We start from the raw sequence: 16362 nt of genomic DNA on the forward strand, positions 1-16362 counted from the left end.
CGCGCGCCGGCTGGGGCGGCGGCGCGGCGCGGGCGGGCGCGGGCGGCGCGGCGGGCCGCGCGGGCTGCGGCGGCGCGGCGGGCCGCGCGGGCTTGGGCGGCGGCTCGGCGCGGGCCGGCACGGGCGGCGCCGCGGGCCGCGCGGGCTGGGGCGGCGGCGGCGCGGCAGCGCGCGCGCCCGGCGGCGGCGGCGCGGGCGGCCGCGGCGGCCGCGGCGGCGCCGCGGCCTCGACGGGCGCGTAGACGACGGGCGCCGGCGCGGGGCCGCCGAGCGCCGCGAAGGGGTCGGCCGCGTCCGGCGCGGGCGTCGGCGCGAGCAGCGCGTCGCCGAAGACGTCGCCGCCGGAAACCGACGACTCGCGCGGCGCGAAGAGGCCCCCGAGGGGCGTCTGCTTGCCCACGGGCGACCGCGGCGAGCCGAGCGGCGACGGCGACGGCGCGGCCCAGGAGCTCGCGGCGCCGAGGGAGCCGCCGCCGTCCTCGGGCGGCGGGCCCATGCCCACGGTCGTCGCGTAGGTCGCGACGCGGGCGTCGATCCTGTGCTCCTCGGCCCACGCGCTCGACGCGCGGCGCGCGCGCGTGAGCACGTCGGCGCCGCCGGGCTTCGTGCCGCAGACCTGGAGCGACCGGCGCCGGCCGCCCGTGTGGCTCACGAGGGGCGGCGCGCCGGCGACGAGGATCTTCGACTGGCGCTTCTCGCGCCTCTTCTTCTTCGGGGCCGCGACCGGCTCGGGCCGCCGCGGCGACCCCGACGGCGTCGACTCGGGGCTCCCGACGGGGTCCGCGGCGGGGCTCGCGGCGGGCGCCGCCGCCTCGTGCTCGAGCCGGTCGAGCCGCGCCATCGTCTCCGCGATCGACGGCGCCTTGCTCGGCGCGGCCGTCGCGCCGCCGGACGCGGGCCGGCTCGGCGGCGGCGCGGCGGGCGCCGGGCCCGCCGCGGCCTCCTTCTGCTTGGCCAGCGCCTTCTCCTGCATGGCCCAGAGCATGTCCGCGCCGGCGTTCGACTTGCGCTTCATCGCCGCGGCGGGCGCCGCCGCCGCGGGCGCCGCGGGGGCCGCGGGCGCCGCGGGCGCCGGCGCCGGCGCGGAAGCCTCGGGCTCGGCTTCGGATTTCTTTTTGAAGAGGCTGAAGCGGCCCATGGTTTCTGTACGAGCCCTGGCGCGCGGAGGACGGCGGGGTCTTGATGGCTGGCGCGCGCGGAGATGTCCGCGCGGCGGTCGGCGTGCGGCGGCGGAGAGGCGGTCTGCGAGCTCGGAGGAGGTCGGAGGCGGCGGTCGGCAGCGCGGACGACGGTCGGCGGCGGATGGCTGGCGCGCGGAAGACGGCGCGACGACGGCTCAAGCCGATTCGATCGTCTCGCTGCCGGCGTCTGCGCTGTGGCAAGCGCCGCCGCCTGTGGCAATTCCCCACTGCGAGCGGCACTGGCGCCTGCGCAGGACGCCGCCGTCCACTGGCGCCTCCCGCGCCTGTGAGACCCCTTTGAGCCTCTTGTCCCCCGCGGTTCCTCCCGGCCCCCCTACGTTTAGAGACGCGTCAAGGCAATTTTTTTGCGGGGCGCGCATGGCGGACGAGGCCTGCTCCCGCTCGCGGTCGCGCGTCGCGCGCGCCCTCATCAAGTCGCGGGGCCTGGTGCCGCGCCACGAGCTTTTCGGAGGCGGGCTCCCCGATGCGTGCCCGCTGGTTCACGACATCTTCGGCGCGCACGAGGCGGCGAAGAAGGCCGTGCGGCACAACGTCTGGCGCTGCAAGTTCTGCGGCAAGTCCTTCGTGAGCGAGGCCTGGCTCGACAACCACCTCGCGCTCAGGCACGCCGACTCGCTGCCGTCCAACGGCACGGCCTACTGCCTCGGCGACCTCTGCGACGTGCTCGACTGCGCGGCGTCGCCGCACCTGGCGAGCACGCCCCTGGACCGCGACCGCCGCGACCGCGTCGACGACGACGACCGCGAGCGCCGGCGGCGCCGCCGCGGCCGCGCGTTCAAGCGGTCGTCGGAGCTCGCGACGCCGTGCGACGCCGCGTCGCTCGAGGCCGCCAAGGCGCGCTGCCGCGCCGTCGTGTCGGCCTGCTTCCCGCCGGACGGCGGGCCCCACGCGGGCCTCTGCGAGCCGCGCTGCTCCAACGGCCGCGTTCTCGTCGACCGCGGCGGCCGCGGCGGCCGCCCCGACGACGGCGGCGCGCCGGGCGGCGGCGCGCCGCGCGTCTACGCCGCCTTCCTCGTCGTCTTCTACGGCATGCTCCTCTACTTCTACAAGCAGCGCCGCGACGCCGCCGGCCGCGCGCCGGCCCCCTCGCGGCGCGCGGCCCCGGCGAAGCGCGCGGCGCGCCGCGACTAGAGCGCGATTGTTACTACGGCACATTTTACCCATGTTTCCTCGGCTTCGGCCCGGCTTCGGCCGCAGCCCGAGCAGCGCGAGATCGCACCCCCCGGGTGCCCGCCTCAGGCGACCGACGACGCGGCGCGCGAGTCTCGCATTTCCGAGCCGACGCTTGCTCGGGCTCCGTCAAGGGCTCGAACGCACGCCTTGGCGTGTGGCATGACGGCCATGGCAACGAGCCAGGACTGGTGCGCCGGCCCCGCCGCCGCCTCCCGCCGCGACCCATGACGACCCGCGCAGGCATGGGCTCCCAAACGCCTTGCTCAAGAGCCGAGAGCTCGCCTCCGAGCGGCGGCGGCTCGTCGTCTTTCTGGACTACGACGGCACGCTGACGCCCATCGTCGAGGAGTCGGCGCGCGCGCGGCGCCGGCAGCACCCCGGCCCCGGCGACGCGCGCGACGACGCGATAAAAACGGGCGAACGCGCGCGCGCGCGCGCGACGGCCCGAAACCGCCCGAAACCGCCGCAGGCGTCCGCGCGCATGTCCGCGGCGATGCGCGACGCGCTGCGGCGGCTGGCGAGCCGCGCGACGGTCGCCGTCGTGAGCGGCCGCGCGCGGGAGAAGATCCGGGAGTTCGTGGACCTCGGCGACCTCTACTACGCGGGGAGCCACGGCTTCGACATCGACGGGCCCGGCGGGCTCCGGCACGCGGTGGCGCAGCACACCCTGCCCCTCCTCGCCGAGGCGCGGCAAGCCCTCGAGGGGAAACTCGGCGCCGTCGAGGGCTGCGCCCTCGAGGACAACCGCTTCTCCGTGTCCGTGCACTGGCGCAAGTGCGCGCCGCGGCGCGACGCCATCGAGCGCGTCGTCGACGACGTGCTCGCGTCGCCGCCCTTTGCGGGCGCGCTCCGCAAGAGCGAGGGCAAGTGCGTCTTCGAGCTCCGGCCGGACGTCGCCTGGGACAAGGGCTCCGCCGTGCTCTACCTCCTCGACATGCTCCGCGCGCGCGACCAGGCCGGCGGCGCCGACGCGCCCGAGTCGTGGTACCGGGGCGTGCTGCCCGTCTACGTCGGCGACGACACGACGGACGAGGACGCCTTCCGCGCCCTGTCGCGCTACGACGCCGTCTCCGTCCTCGTCGCGCCCAAGGCCGAGGCCGAGCGGCCGCGGCTCACGCACGCGACGCACACGCTCCGCGACGTCGACGACGTCCTCGCCTTCCTCGACGCCCTCGCGAGCATCCCGCCCGTCGCCTCATGACACTAATTAATCGGTCGCGCCCGCCCGGAAGGACGCGGGGGGCGGGCGGCTCGCCGGGGCGCGTCGCTACAACGAGGCGCCTCCTCTCCTAGCAGGATGAACTTAGCAGGCTAGGTGGAATGCGCACTTGTTCCCCCCGTAGACCCATGCGAACTCGACGATGAGCCCCGCGGCGTCGTCGGGAAGGGACCGACGATAGCATTTGGACACTGCGCCGATGAGAGCACGACGATTCCGGCGCGCATATTCCTTGAAACCGCCCGCCGACTCGATCGACGACAAGAGCGCGGCACCCGATGGTACGAATTCCTTTCGAGGAGCCGGGTTCCTGGAGCCAGGCCCGCTCCAGCCCTGGAACAGAAGTTCATAGCGACGCATGGTGCTCACGCTCATCTCGGCTCCAGCTTGAAGCATGATTTTAGCGATGTCCCGATTCCATGCCTGCAGGGCAAGCTCGAGGGGAGTCTCCCCACCGTTGGTACGTTCGTCGATGCGGGCACCAGCCTTGAGCAGACGCGCAACGCACGCCTTCGAAGACGAAAAACATTGCTTCTCCATCATATCGGCTTCATCTTTCTGACGGTGGACGTTTTGAAGGTGACCTTTGAAGTCATAACGTGTTTGGAACTTAGGTCGGAGCATCACAAAGTGTAGCGGCGTGTGGCCAGTGCAGTTCCTCGCATGAGGATCTGCGCCTGCGTCCAACAACACATTCACGGAGGCATAATCGCAGAGGCCACCGAGCCTAGCCGTGTGGTGAAGCGGCGTGTAACCGTGTTTATCCGACGTGTTTACACTGGCTCCGCTCTGTATCAACGACTTCAACGCCAAAGCGCGCCTGCGGCATTTTTCCGGGCACACTTGACCATCTCTTTTAGCGTATATGTCGTGGGAGAGAGCGAGGAGCTGCGAGTCGGCGCTCATCGACACTCACTTCGCGCTCGAGCTACAAGTAGCTGGTCGGATGTAGCGCGCCCTGTCAGCTGAGGGCACGGGGATAAATCAAAGCAGTGCCATGCTTGACCAGCGACGAGTCCGGGGCAACGTCGGCTAGGTGGCGTACTATTGTAGTAGCACCGTATGGAAGCTGCCCGCTGTGCTATCTGAGCCTGCGCCACCGAGCCGCCACCGCGACCATGGGCATCAACATCCTCGTGCTCACGTTCGAGTACGACGCCTTCACCTTCAGCGGCAACGGCGTCTACGCCCAGTCGCTCGTGCGGGGCCTCGAGATGGTGGAGGGCGTGAGCGTGGACGTCGTCTGCGGCGGCCCCTTCGGCGCCGAGAACTGCCAGCCGCCGAGCAAGGCGGCCGTCGTCGTGAACCTGCCGCGCTGGGGCCACCTCGACGCGAGCTGCTGCTTCCGCGAGTTCGCGGCCCAGGTGAACGCGCGCCTCGACGAGTACTACGAGAGCCGCGCGTGGCCGGACCTCGTGCTCGGCGTCGACTGGCACGTGCTCCAGGTCTACGAGCACCTCTCGCGGAAGAAGCCCCTGCCCATGGTCTACCTCAACTTCCGCGTCTTCTCGCGGTCCGGCCCGCCGGGCGCGTCGCAACACGGCGCGGCCTTCTTCAAGGCCCAGGAGTTCGCGATGATGGACCGGTCCTGGCTCACGCTCGCCCTCAGCGAGACCGACGCGGCCTGCCTCCGCGAGCTCCACCCGAACGCCGAGGTCCGCGTGCTCCTGCCGCCGATCCGCGCGGACGTCATGGCGCGCGCGCAGCGGCCGCTGAGGAAGGCGGACGTGCCCGAGCGGCACCTCATCACGTGCTGCGTGCGCCTGAGCGACGAGAAGGAGCCGGAGCGCTTCGTGCGGCTCGTGGAGAACCTGGCGGAGCGCAAGGCCTTCGACGGCGTCTTCGGCTACAAGGTCGGCCTGCGGCCCGTGCTCGTCACGGGCCGCTGCGACGTGGACACGCCCCTCGTGCGCCGCTTCCTCGACGCCCACCCGGAGACGGACGTCTACGCGTTCCTCGACGCCGAGGGCCTCGAGGAGCTCTACCGCAAGTCGCTCCTCCACGTGCACCCGCCGGCCTACGACCCGTTCGGCATGGCCGTCGCCGAGGCCGCGGCCTTTGGGGCGCCCACGGTCTTCCTCAAGGGCGCCGACGTCGGCGCGAAGACGATCCTGCAACGGGGCGACACGCCGGAGCTCGACCCGCGCACGGGCAAGGAGCTCTTCGACCAGGACGCGTTCTTCGAGTTCGACCTCGACGACGACCACGCGGGCTACGTCGCGCCCGAGGACCGGCCGACGACGGCGGACCTCGAGCAGCTCGACGAGTTCGACCGGCGGCGCTGGATCCACAAGCACGAGGACGCGGTCACGGAGCTCCTGCGCCTCGTCCGCGACGAGTCGCGGCTCCGCGACGTCGGCCGCCTCGCGAAGAAGCGCGCGCTGCCCTGGACGGAGAAGGCCCACGGCGCGCGGCTCATGGACTTCCTCGTGCCCATCCTCTCCGAGGCCCAGGAGGCGAAGCGCCAGCTCCAGGTCAAGGAGGAGCGCGTCCGGCCCAAGGGCGGCCGCGTGCGCCTCCAGAACTTCCGCCGGCCCGAGCCCGCGCCCATCAAGAAGTGCTGGGTCTAAGCACGGGCGAAGCCTACTGGACGGCGCCGTCCGCGTCGTCGGCGCCGTCGCGCTTCCGGGGCTCGAAGGGGACGCACGTCGCGAGGACGGCGAGGCACAGCGCGAGGCAGAGGCACGCGGCGAGCAAGATGTCGGACATGGTCTCGACGAGGCGGAGCTTGGCGTCGAGGGACGCCGCGGCGTCGTGGTCGAGCGTGTAGGTGCGGTCGATGTAGCCCATGGGCACGACGCGGCCGAGCTCGTTCCGCGCGCCGGCCGCGCGCCGCGGCGGGAGCGTCCAGTTCGCGGGCGATAGCGCGCAGACGGGGTCCAGCGACGGGAAGAGGTCCCGGAGGATGTCGCCGAGGACCGTCGGCAGGCCGTCGTCGAGGCCCGGCAGGCCGTAGTCGAACAAATTCGCCGAGAACTGGAGCCGCTCGCGCGCGGCGAAGACGACGCCAGACCGGGGGTCGACGTCGATGGCCGTGTTGTGCTTGTCGCGGTCCGGGTCGAGGCCGACCACAGAATCGCGGAGCGCCGGGTCCGCGTCGAGGAAATGGGGCAGGGAGCCGTAGAGCGGGAAGCCCGCCGCGCGCGTGAGGTTGAGGAGGCCGTAGGCCGTGACGAGCTGGTCCGCGGCGCCGTTCCAGGGCGCGCCCGCCGCCGCGGACGGGAAGACGCGGGCGCGGTCGATCTGGTAGCGGTCCAGCACCGTGGACCGCCGCACGACGTGGCCGTCGGCGTCCGTGCGCCGCAGGGGCAGCGCGCGCCAGATGGAATCGATGAACATGTGGAAGCCTTTCGGCCCGCGCGACCGGCCCGCGAAGGGCCCGCGCCAGGGCGCGAAGGCGCGGCCCGCGGAGCGCCGGAAGGCGCCGAGCGACGCGTAGTAGGCGCCCCCGCCGAAGTGGGCCCTCCGCCAGGCGCCGCCGGCCTTGAGCACGGACGCGCCGTAGCCCTCGACGCGCGCGGCGTCCCGGTCGCCGTACGCCAGCGCCCAGCCCGCGGCGGCCGCCGCGGCCTCGCCCGCGGCCTCGTCCATGGCGTCCCAGGCCGGGTCCTGGGGTTCGCAGGACCCGACGGTGTGCGTCGACTCGACGGGCTTCGTCGACGGCGTCCGGCAGACGCGGACGGCCGCCGCGCCCACGTACCGCCCGTAGCGCAACGCCTTGGCGCCCGCTTTGCGCACGCCGGCGTCGACGCGGTCCTTGGCGCCGCAGAGGCGCCGGGTCAGCTCGTCGGACGTGTAGTTCGTCTGGAAGCCGGGCACGTAGGTCGTCAGCTCCGTGAGGAACGACGGCACCTTGTCGCGGAGCGGCGACGGCACGGCGTCGACGGCGCTCACGAGCGCCGCGAGCGTGGGGTCGTCCCAGCGGCCGAAGTGGAGGTCTTTGATCGCGCGCGTCACGAAGGGGCTGGCGCGGCTCCGGCCCTGGCCCTGGCAGAGGACGAGCTTGAGCGCGTACTTGGCGACGGCCGCGGTCGTCGCGTCGCCCGCGCCGAGGCCGTCGACGGCCTCGCCGAGGGAGGCGACGACGACGTCCGCCGTGGTGACCGTGTCCGTCTCCCGGCAGCCGTCGCAGGACCGCGACGGGTCGAACTCGTACCAGTCGCGCTCGAAGTACTCGACGTCCTTGCCGCCCGATCTCCAGTCGACGTCGAACTTGGCGTACTTTTCGCGGTAGGCGTAGGGCCCCTTCTCCACGACGACGGGCCGCGCGCCGGCGTAGGCGACGGCGTCGGCGTTCGTCACGTCGAAGTAGTAGACGTCGTAGGCGATGACGGTGCCGGCGTCGGAGCTCAGCCACGCCGCGTACGACGGGCCGTCCGGCGACGACAGATCCAGGGCCGTCGAGATGCCGCGGCGGAACCTCCAGTCGACGACGGCCGGCCCGACGAAGGCGACGACGAGAAAGACGCCGGCCCAGGCGCCGAGCGTCGCGCGCCGGTACTTCGTGCAGGCCCCGCAGCGCACGGACCGCAGGAACTCGCTGCCGTAGCGGCTCTTGCTCCCGCTGTCCTGCCGCTCCTCGCCGCCGAGGGCGACGTAGCCGCCCCCGGCCTCGAGGGCGCCGGGGCCGCCCGCCGCTCCGAGGGCTGCCGGGCTTGCCATCGTCGATTGGAGGAACACCTCGTTCACGGCGAGAATCGCGCGCTTCGAATGACGTTGTTGAGGCTTCCGAGTCGAGGTTGAACCCTTTCACGGCAAAATTGACGCGCCCGCCTACTCCGGCCGCGGGCCCGTCGCGCGCGCCGGTCGCGTCGACGCCGGGCGGGCGGTACAGAACAAGGGTTATTGGAGGGGAGCGGGTGCTGGTGGTCTCTTGTTTGCGTGTCGTTCGAACGGGCAAGGGGTGTCTTGAGGTTCGGCGCGCCTCCCGCGTGAGCCGCGGCGGGCGTTCGAGGCGCCCCGCGCCCCGCGTCGGTCCGACGCGGGGCTTTCGGGGGCGGTGTTGGGTGGGGGGGCGCTAGCGGGCCGGGTCCGTCTCCGCCGCCTCGCCCTCCTCGGGGATGCCCGCGGCGATCGTCGCGTCGATCGTCTTCCGCGCGACGCGCTTGAGGCTGTCCTGGAGGTCGAGCTTGTCGCCCGTGACGCGGTAGACCTCGAGGACGGCGCTCAGGTCCGGGTCCTTGCGCGCGACGCAGAGCTGGAGCGCCGCGGCCTCGACGTCGTTGAGGCACTCGGCGGCGATCTCGCCGAAGACGCTCGCGAAGTCGTGGCCCTTGGCCGTTTGCGGCGGCGCGTCGCCGGGGTTCGCCTCGACGGGCGGCGGGTTCGACAGCTTGCGCTCGCGCTTGGCGACGCGCATGACCGTGTCCACGAGGTCGTCGACGTCCTGGCCGTCGACGTAGACGTCGTACGCCGCGAGGAGCCGCGCGTCGCGCGACGCGACGAGGCGCTCGAGGTGCGCGAGCTCCTCGCCCGCGAGCTTGCCGTCGTCGACGAGGCAGGCGATGAGCTCGCTGAGCTCGCGGAGCGCCTCCGCGTCCGGCGCCTCGGCGCCCGCCGGGTCCGCGGCCTTGAGGACGACGTCGGCCTCCGCGGGCGGCGCGGGCGGCGCGGCCGCGGCCGCGGGGCCGGCCGCCGCCGGCGGCGGCGGGGGCCGGTCCGCGGTCGAGGCGCCGTGCTTGGCGAGGGCCGCGAGGGACGCGAGGAAGTCCTCGAGCGCGCCGCCGCGGCCGTAGGCCTCGAGCGCGCCGTTGACGCGCGCGTCGTCCTCGAGCGTGAGCCGCAGCAGCGCCTTCGCGTGGGACTCGTCGATGGTGCCGCTGTTCATGAGCCAGGCGATGCACTCGCGGAGCACGTTGAGCTTCGCCTCGGCGTCGACGCCCGCGAGCGACGGGCCCTCGGCGTCCGCGGCGGCGGCGGCGGCGGCGGCCGCGGGCGCGGGCGCGGCGCCCGCGGCGGCGCCGTAGGCACTGCAGGCGTCGAGGAGCGCGTTGCGCAGCTCGCCTCGGTCGCCGTCGATGGAGTAGACGTCGTAGGCCGCGCGCGCGAGGCGGCAGAGCGCGACGTCGATGGACGTCGCCTCCTCGAGGCCCTCGTTCTGCAGCGCGACGAGCACGGCCTTGGCGGCGACGGCGGGGAGCTGGCCCGCCGTGAGCAGGTCGTCGACCTCGCGGCAGATGGCGCCCCGGAAGAGCTGGAGCTCCTCGGGCTCGTCGTCGTCGTCGTCGGACGACGCCGACTCCTCGTCGCCCTCGGGGATCGTCTCCGTCGCCACGGACCGGCCGGGCCCCGCGGCCCGGTCCGGCGACTGGAGGTAGCGCGCGTTCGGCGGCGCGGGCGCGACGGCGCCGTCGTCGCCGGATTCGTCGTCGTCGTCGTCGTCGTCGTCGCCGCCGCCGTCGCCGCCGTCGTGTCGCGCGGCGACGTGGAGCAGCGTGTCAAAAAGTTCGTCGACGTCCTCGTCGTCGGCGAAGACGTCGAAGGCGGCGAAGACGGCGGGGTCCTTGTAGAGCACGAGCGTCTGGAGGTAGCGGCACTTGTCCATGTCCAGCAGGTTCCGGCAGAACATCTCGTCGATCGCGTGCAGGAGCCGCGCGGCCGTGTCGTGCTCCGCGGGGCCGTCGAAGGACGACGGGTCCTCGGTCTTGACGCTGAGAAAGTCGGCGGCGACGCCGCGCACGAGGTCCGCCAGGTACTCGGCGTCCTGCGCCGTCGCCGCGACCGTGTACGCCGCGAGGACGACGGTGTCGCGCCGCTCGGCCAGCCCCGAGACGACGGCGGCCTCGCGCTCGCTGAGGCGGCCCGACGTCTCCAGCAGCTTGGAAAATTTCACGATGAGGTGCACGAGCTTGGCCACCGCCGCGTCCTCGCCGGCGCCGGGCGCCGGCGGGGCCGGATCCGCCGGCGCCGGCGCGCGGACGCGGTCCGCGGGCACGCCGCGGACGACGCCGTCCGACACGGCCTGCGGCACGCCGGCCAGCTCCCGCGGGGCCGGCGCGCCGGCGTCGGCGTCCTGGCGGAGCTCGCCGCCGACGCAGAGCACGCCGTAGGCCGGCGCCGTGAGGCAGCCCGGGTGCGCGCACGCGACGCTCAGCGGCACGAGGACGCCCGTGTCCGACGCGATCAGCGCCACGGGCGCCGTGTCCGGCGCCGTCGGGATCGCGAAGGCCGCGCAGATGAGCGCGCGCAGCTCCGCGATGTCCGTGCCGTGCACGACGGACACGAGGCGCACCGGCGCGGAGCCCACGGACAATCGGACGATCGTCATCGGCGACTCCATGGCGGCGGAGCACTCACCTAGAGTGCGAGGCGGTGAGTTTCATGGTTGGGGGCGAGCGGAGGAGAGGGTGCGGGGGTGGCAGCGTCGCGGCAGGGGCGACGGCGACGGCGAGCGGCGAGCGGCGACGACGCCGAGGCCGGCGCTCCGCCCGGCGCCGCGCGCGCCGGCCGGGGTCGCAGCGACGGCGCGGGCGGCGACGCGCGGCCTCCGCGGGCGGCAATGCACGACCGTCGCGGCCGCGGGCCGGGGTCGGCACCGACCGCGCGAGCTGCCGACCGCACGCACTCGTCGAGACACGTGTCGTCAGAGCGCTCTCCGGCGCGGCCACGGCCCGAAGCGGCGCGTGACGATCCGGCGCCGTCGAGGTCACGTCGCAGCCGTAATTGCCATGGGGGAAAGGGCAGCGCACACGCACCTTGATACGGCGGACGGTAGCCGAAGCGCTTTATCGCCTCAGTTCGAGCTTGTGTTCGAAGTCAAAAAAAAAAAATTCATCGCTGTTTTGTGGACGTCTCGTTGACGGCATCATAGGCCGATTGCAGCGGCGTTCGCAGTCGCTCGGCATGCGCAGAGTCCACCAAAAATCACCACCTCAGTTATACGCCCCTCCGCCCGCGCGTCCACAAACGCGGCCGCCACGTCCGGGAGAAAAGCACCCCCACACAAACCCGAGGGGGTTGACCGCCGGTATGCCTGGTAGTATGCGCCCGCTATGCGGGCTTTATGCGGGCTTTATGCGGGCTTTATGCGGGCTTTATGCGGGTGGTATGCGGGTGGTATGCGGGTGGTATGCTGGTGGTATGCTGGTGGTATGCGGGTGGTATGCGTCTGCTATGCCGGTGGTATGCGGCTGCTATGCCGGTGGTATGCGGCTGCTATGCAGAGGAGCCAGGATACGCCTAGGATACCCGTAACGCAGTCTCACTCTGATCTGGGTTATGTCCCCATTTTCGCGCTGTGAGCCACCGCGCTACACCTGCTAGCTGTGCGCAGCTACACCGCTGCGAGCCTGCGCGCAGAAGCCGCCCGAATGGACGGCGGCGACGAGCAAGGGCAAGCCGAAGTGCCCCGCGTGCAACGGCACGGGGGTGCAGATCACCGCCAACGGCCAGCCCGTCCTGTTCTGTTTGATCCACAAGCAGTGCTCCCACTCCACGGATCAATGCCATATAATGGCCAAGCTCGCTCGCGACTGGAACGACACCGACACCGGCCGCGGAAAGGGCCGAGGCCGCGGCCGCGGCCGCGGCATACGACGCACTCGACTCCGGCGAGCTCGTCCTCCATCACGTCCCATCGAAGTTCAACCCGGCGAACACTCTCACTGCCGCCGAGGACGAGGATCGCTTCCGGCGCTCGCTCGCAATGATCGCCGGGCTCCGCGTCAACGACAAGAACGAGCTCGTCGACCTTCCTCTCGCCTAGGCCTGGCGGCCCGCGGCCCTACCGAGCCGACCTGGCCAACGGGCCGCTCCTCCCGCCCGCCTCCCTGCACGCCGCGGCGTGCACAACACTCCCGCGCCTGAGGCCGCGGGCGACCCCGCGGGGTCGCCCGCCGGAGCCCGCGCCTACTTCCTCCCTGCACGCCGCGGCGTGCACAACACTCCCGCGCCTGAGGCCGCGGGCGACCCCGCGGGGTCGCCCGCCGGAGCCCGCGCCTACTTCCTCCCTACGCCCGGAACAGCGACAACCCTGCGGGCTTCTACGCCGGTTCCCGCTCTTCAGGCTCAACACGGCGTGCCCGCAGGGCACGCCGCACCGCCGTTCCTCCCCGGCGCGGTGCCGTGGCACCCGCCCGCCTCCCTGCACGCTGCGGCGTGCACACTCTCATTCCCCGGCCTGGCTTCGCAGTCCCCGCTCCGCCTTTCCGGCCGCGGCGGGGGAGCAGAGGAGCCAGGATACGCCTAGGATACCCGTAACGCAGTCTCACTCTGATCTGCTATGCCGGTGGTATGCGGCTGCTATGCTGGTGGTATGCGGCTGCTACGCTGGTGGTATGCTGGTGGGCTGCTATGCTGGTCTTATGCGCCTGCTATGCTGGTGGTATGCGGCTGCTATGCTGGTCTTATGCGGCTGCTATGCTGGTGGTATGCGCCTGCTATGCGCCTGCTATGCGTCTGCTATGCGCCTGCTATGCGCCTGCTATGCGTCTGCTATGCGCCCGCTATGCGTCTGCTATGCGGCTGCTATGCGGCTGCTATGCTGGTGTATGCCGTGGCTGGTGTATGCCTGGTGGTCGGCCCCCTCTGACACAAACCCACCCCGAGGAGCGCGCGCCGGCGCGCGTCCTCCGCCCCCCGGCGTGCACGTTCCAAAAAGACAAAACTACACCCCCCCCTTCGCGGGCTTCGCCTCCCGCGGCGGGAAGTACTTGAGGCGGATCGTCATGAGCGCGTCGTCGGGCGCGACGTCCGCGTCGTCGGCGAGCGTGAGGCTCTCGGGCGTGCGGTGCCAGACGAGCCTGTTGTCGAGGACGACGACGTCGGCCTGGCGCAGGGCCGGGCGGTAGGTCGTCGCCCGGCCGCATCGCGCCGCGTCGGCGATCTCCGGCTGGCCCGTCGGGTGCTTGACGTACTCCTTGGGCGTGACGAGCGTCGTCGGCTGCGCCGCGGGGCAGACCATGTCCGTCGGCGTCGGTCGCTCGCCGGCGTAGAGGAAGAAGACGGCGTCCCAGTGCTGCTTCCAGCGCACGTCCTGGTGCCAGTAGTTGGCCTTGCGGCCCGTGAGCCACTGGACCTGAAACATGTAGGACCCGCCCGCGCGCTCCGCGCCGTCGCCGTCGAGGACGTGGGCGAGGTCCCGGCGCACGAGGGCCGGCGCCGCCGCCAGGAAGGCCTCGAGGGGCGGCGCCACGGACCGCCAGAAGTCCGCGTCCGCGGACCGGTCCTTCTCGGAGAACGACACGAAGACTTTGCCGCCCGCGTCCAGGTTCGCGAGCACGCTGCCGTTGATGCGCGACTCGAGCTTGGCGCGCAGGGCCGCGACGAGCGGCGCCGTGCCGGCCTCGTCGGCGCCGTAGGTCACGAAGAACGGGTCGAAGCGCCGCGCCGTGGAGATGCGCTCCCGGGCCGGGCCGGCGGCGTCGGGCGCCGGGCCGGGCAGCGGCTGCGGCGCGGCGTCGACGACGGCGGCCATCGAGAGCTCGAGGGAGCTCGTGTGTGCGCCTGCGGTGCGCTGCGACGGCCGCTGCGTGCGGCCGGCGCACGGCTCGAATCGCGCTCTGGTTGTGGTGATTGAGCTCATGTTGCATCGATGTTGCACCGACTTCTCCTTCGTGATTGCGGCGCCTCGGAGACCGCGACGTACCCCTCGAGGGTTACCCGCCGCTCGCGTCTGCTCGCTAGTTGCCCTCGGCGGCCTTCTTCATCTTGGCGAGCTCGTCCTCGACGGCCGCGTCGCCGGGCGTCGCCGGGAGGGCCTTGGCCTCGGGCGCCGCGTCGGAGCCCGCCGTGAGCTGGCGCTTCATCGCGGAGAGCTCGTCTTCGACGGCGGAGCCGGCCTCGAGGGCCTTGAACTTGGACTCCATGTCCGCGGTGGACGCGCCGAACTGGAGCTGGCCCGAGACCTCGGCCTGCGTCTCGAGCATCTCGACCTTCTCCTTCATGCGCTCGAAGGCGTCCATGGACGACGAGCCGCCGACGTCGGAGAGCATGTCGTTGACCTTGGTCGCCGTCTTGGCCGTGCGCGCGCGCGCGATGTACTGGTCCTTCATCGATTTGGCTTCGGAGATCTTCGACTCGAGCTGGGTCATGGAGTCGTAGAGCTTGGCCAGCGAGTCGGTCTGGACGGCGATCTGCTCGTCGAGACCCGCCGACGCGTCGGTCTGCTGCGTCTTCCGGCTCAGCGCCTCGCGCGCGAGCTCGTCGTCGCCCTTCTCGAGCGCGAGCTGCGCGCGCTTGTACCACTCGTCGGCGAGCTGGTCCGCCTGGTCCTTCTGGCGCTGCATGCGCTTCTGCGTCGCCATGACCTCGGCGTAGGACTGGCGGATGGTCACCAGATCCTTCTGGAGGTCGTCGACGGCCTGGTTCAGCACCTTCTCCGGGTCCTCGAGCCTGCGTGGGGAATGCGTTTAAAAACGGCCAATCGCGTTTCGCGGCGACGCGGGGCGACGCGCTTGCCCAGCAGGTTGTTCGCGTTCGCCTTGGCGACGCGCTTGAAGCGGTCGAACATGTTCATGTGCAGCGCCGCTGGCGCCCGCCGCCGCGCCGCGGCGAGGGGACGCGCGGGCAGGCCGCGCCGCGGCGCGAAGGCCGTCGCGAAGACGGCGACGGCGGCGACGAATGCGACGGCGGAGCGGGCCATGGCTCTGTCTCGACCGGCGCGGTGCGGAGGCTGCGTGGGCGTCGGCGTGGCGGCTTCGGATCGGGACGATCGGGCTCCGCTCCGGCAGCCTCGCGCTCGTCGCCTTCGGCACCGGCGCCAGCGGCCCAGAGACCGCCGCGCCGCCGCGCCGCCGCGCCGCCGCCTCCCGGCGGCCGGCCGCCACCGTCGCGCGCGCCGGCGGTGCATGATCCTACCGGTGATGATGGCTCTCGTCGGGCGCTTCCTCGCGCGCGAGCTCGAGCTCGTCGTCGTGTCCGCCGGCGGCGAGGCGTCGAGCGCGTTGCCCCGGCCGGCGGCGGGCCGGCTCCTCGTCTTCCCGGGCTCCTTCGACCCGCTCCACGAGGGCCACACGCGCCTCGCGGCGGCGGCCGCCGAGGCCGTCGCCGCGAGGGACGGCGGCGCGGCGCCGACGCTCCTCTACGAGATCTCGCTGGCCAACGCGGACAAGGGCGCGGTCGACGCCGACGCCGCGGGCCGGCGCCTGGCCCAGTTTGAGGGCGTCTCCGCGGTCGCGCTCACGCGGCGCGCGCTCTACGTCGACAAGTCCGAGCTTTTGGGGCCCTGCGACTTCGTCGTCGGCGCGGACACTGCAACACGAATTCTCGACGCGAAGTACTACGGCGGGCGGCGGGGCTTGGAGGAGGCCCTCGACACGCTGCGGGACCGCGACTGCGGCTTCGTCGTCGCCGGGCGGCTCGACAAGCGCGAAAACTTCGTGCAGACGCACGCCGCCATCGCCGGCGCGCCGGACGCCTACCGGGACATGTTCCTCGAGATCGCCCACTTCAGGCACGACCTCTCGAGCACGGAGCTCCGCGCCAAGGCCGCGGCCGAGGCGGCGCGGGGGTAAGCTTGGTGGTATTGGTGTGTTCGTCGGTTATCCGAGTGTGCTGCGCCTGCGGCAAAGCGGCCGCGGGCGTCGAGGCTGCGGGCGTCGTGGATGGCGTCCGTCGACGTCGCAGGGAGGAGTCCATGAAATCAATTTAGCCTGTCGTACCAGTGGACCCCCGGCGATCGGTACCCCCGGCGCCCGGCTCGACTTTGGGCGAGGTGCTCAGCTTTGGTCGCCGACGGGCTTGTGCAGTGCGATGCGGCGTCCTTTTGAGCGCCGCAGAGAGGCATATGAGAGATTTAACGGCTAATCTGCGAGCTGGGTGACGGCGGAC

At 72.3% G+C, this 16362-nt stretch overlaps 5 protein-coding genes across 5 annotated transcripts in view; 4 read left to right on the forward strand and 1 right to left on the reverse strand.

Moving 5' to 3' along the window:
- Positions 1-2670: 2670 nt before the first annotated feature.
- AURANDRAFT_19820 (hypothetical protein) lies at positions 2671-3576 on the forward strand (the record flags this gene model as incomplete). The annotated part of the gene is made up of 2 exons (XM_009034924.1): positions 2671-2715; positions 2845-3576. Coding segments are annotated over 2 exons (777 nt in total), but the record flags the coding sequence as incomplete, so codon positions are not given.
- Positions 3577-4712: 1136 nt separating this feature from the next.
- AURANDRAFT_61406 (hypothetical protein) lies at positions 4713-6164 on the forward strand (the record flags this gene model as incomplete). The annotated part of the gene is made up of 1 exon (XM_009034925.1): positions 4713-6164. The coding sequence occupies one exon, from the start codon at positions 4713-4715 to the stop codon at positions 6162-6164; it is 1452 nt and encodes a 483-aa protein (XP_009033173.1).
- An 8049-nt stretch (positions 6165-14213) lies between these two features.
- On the reverse strand, positions 14214-15049 carry AURANDRAFT_19943 (hypothetical protein; the record flags this gene model as incomplete). Its single annotated transcript, XM_009035033.1, has 2 exons — positions 14214-14918; positions 14984-15049. 2 exons carry the CDS (start codon positions 15047-15049, stop codon positions 14214-14216), a joined length of 771 nt encoding a protein of 256 aa, XP_009033281.1.
- A 349-nt stretch (positions 15050-15398) lies between these two features.
- AURANDRAFT_61408 (hypothetical protein) lies at positions 15399-16046 on the forward strand (the record flags this gene model as incomplete). Its single annotated transcript, XM_009034926.1, has 1 exon — positions 15399-16046. One exon carries the CDS (start codon positions 15399-15401, stop codon positions 16044-16046), a length of 648 nt encoding a protein of 215 aa, XP_009033174.1.
- Positions 16047-16262: 216 nt separating this feature from the next.
- The window catches only part of AURANDRAFT_36203 (hypothetical protein), a gene marked incomplete at both ends in the record, with an annotated part of 828 nt that continues 728 nt past the window's right edge, over positions 16263-16362 (forward strand). The window contains one exon of the mRNA XM_009034927.1: positions 16263-16279. The remainder of the gene's footprint in view (positions 16280-16362) is intronic.

The sequence above is a fragment of the Aureococcus anophagefferens genome (assembly GCF_000186865.1).
Source record: "Aureococcus anophagefferens unplaced genomic scaffold AURANscaffold_2, whole genome shotgun sequence".
NCBI lineage: Eukaryota > Pelagophyceae > Pelagomonadales > Pelagomonadaceae > Aureococcus > Aureococcus anophagefferens.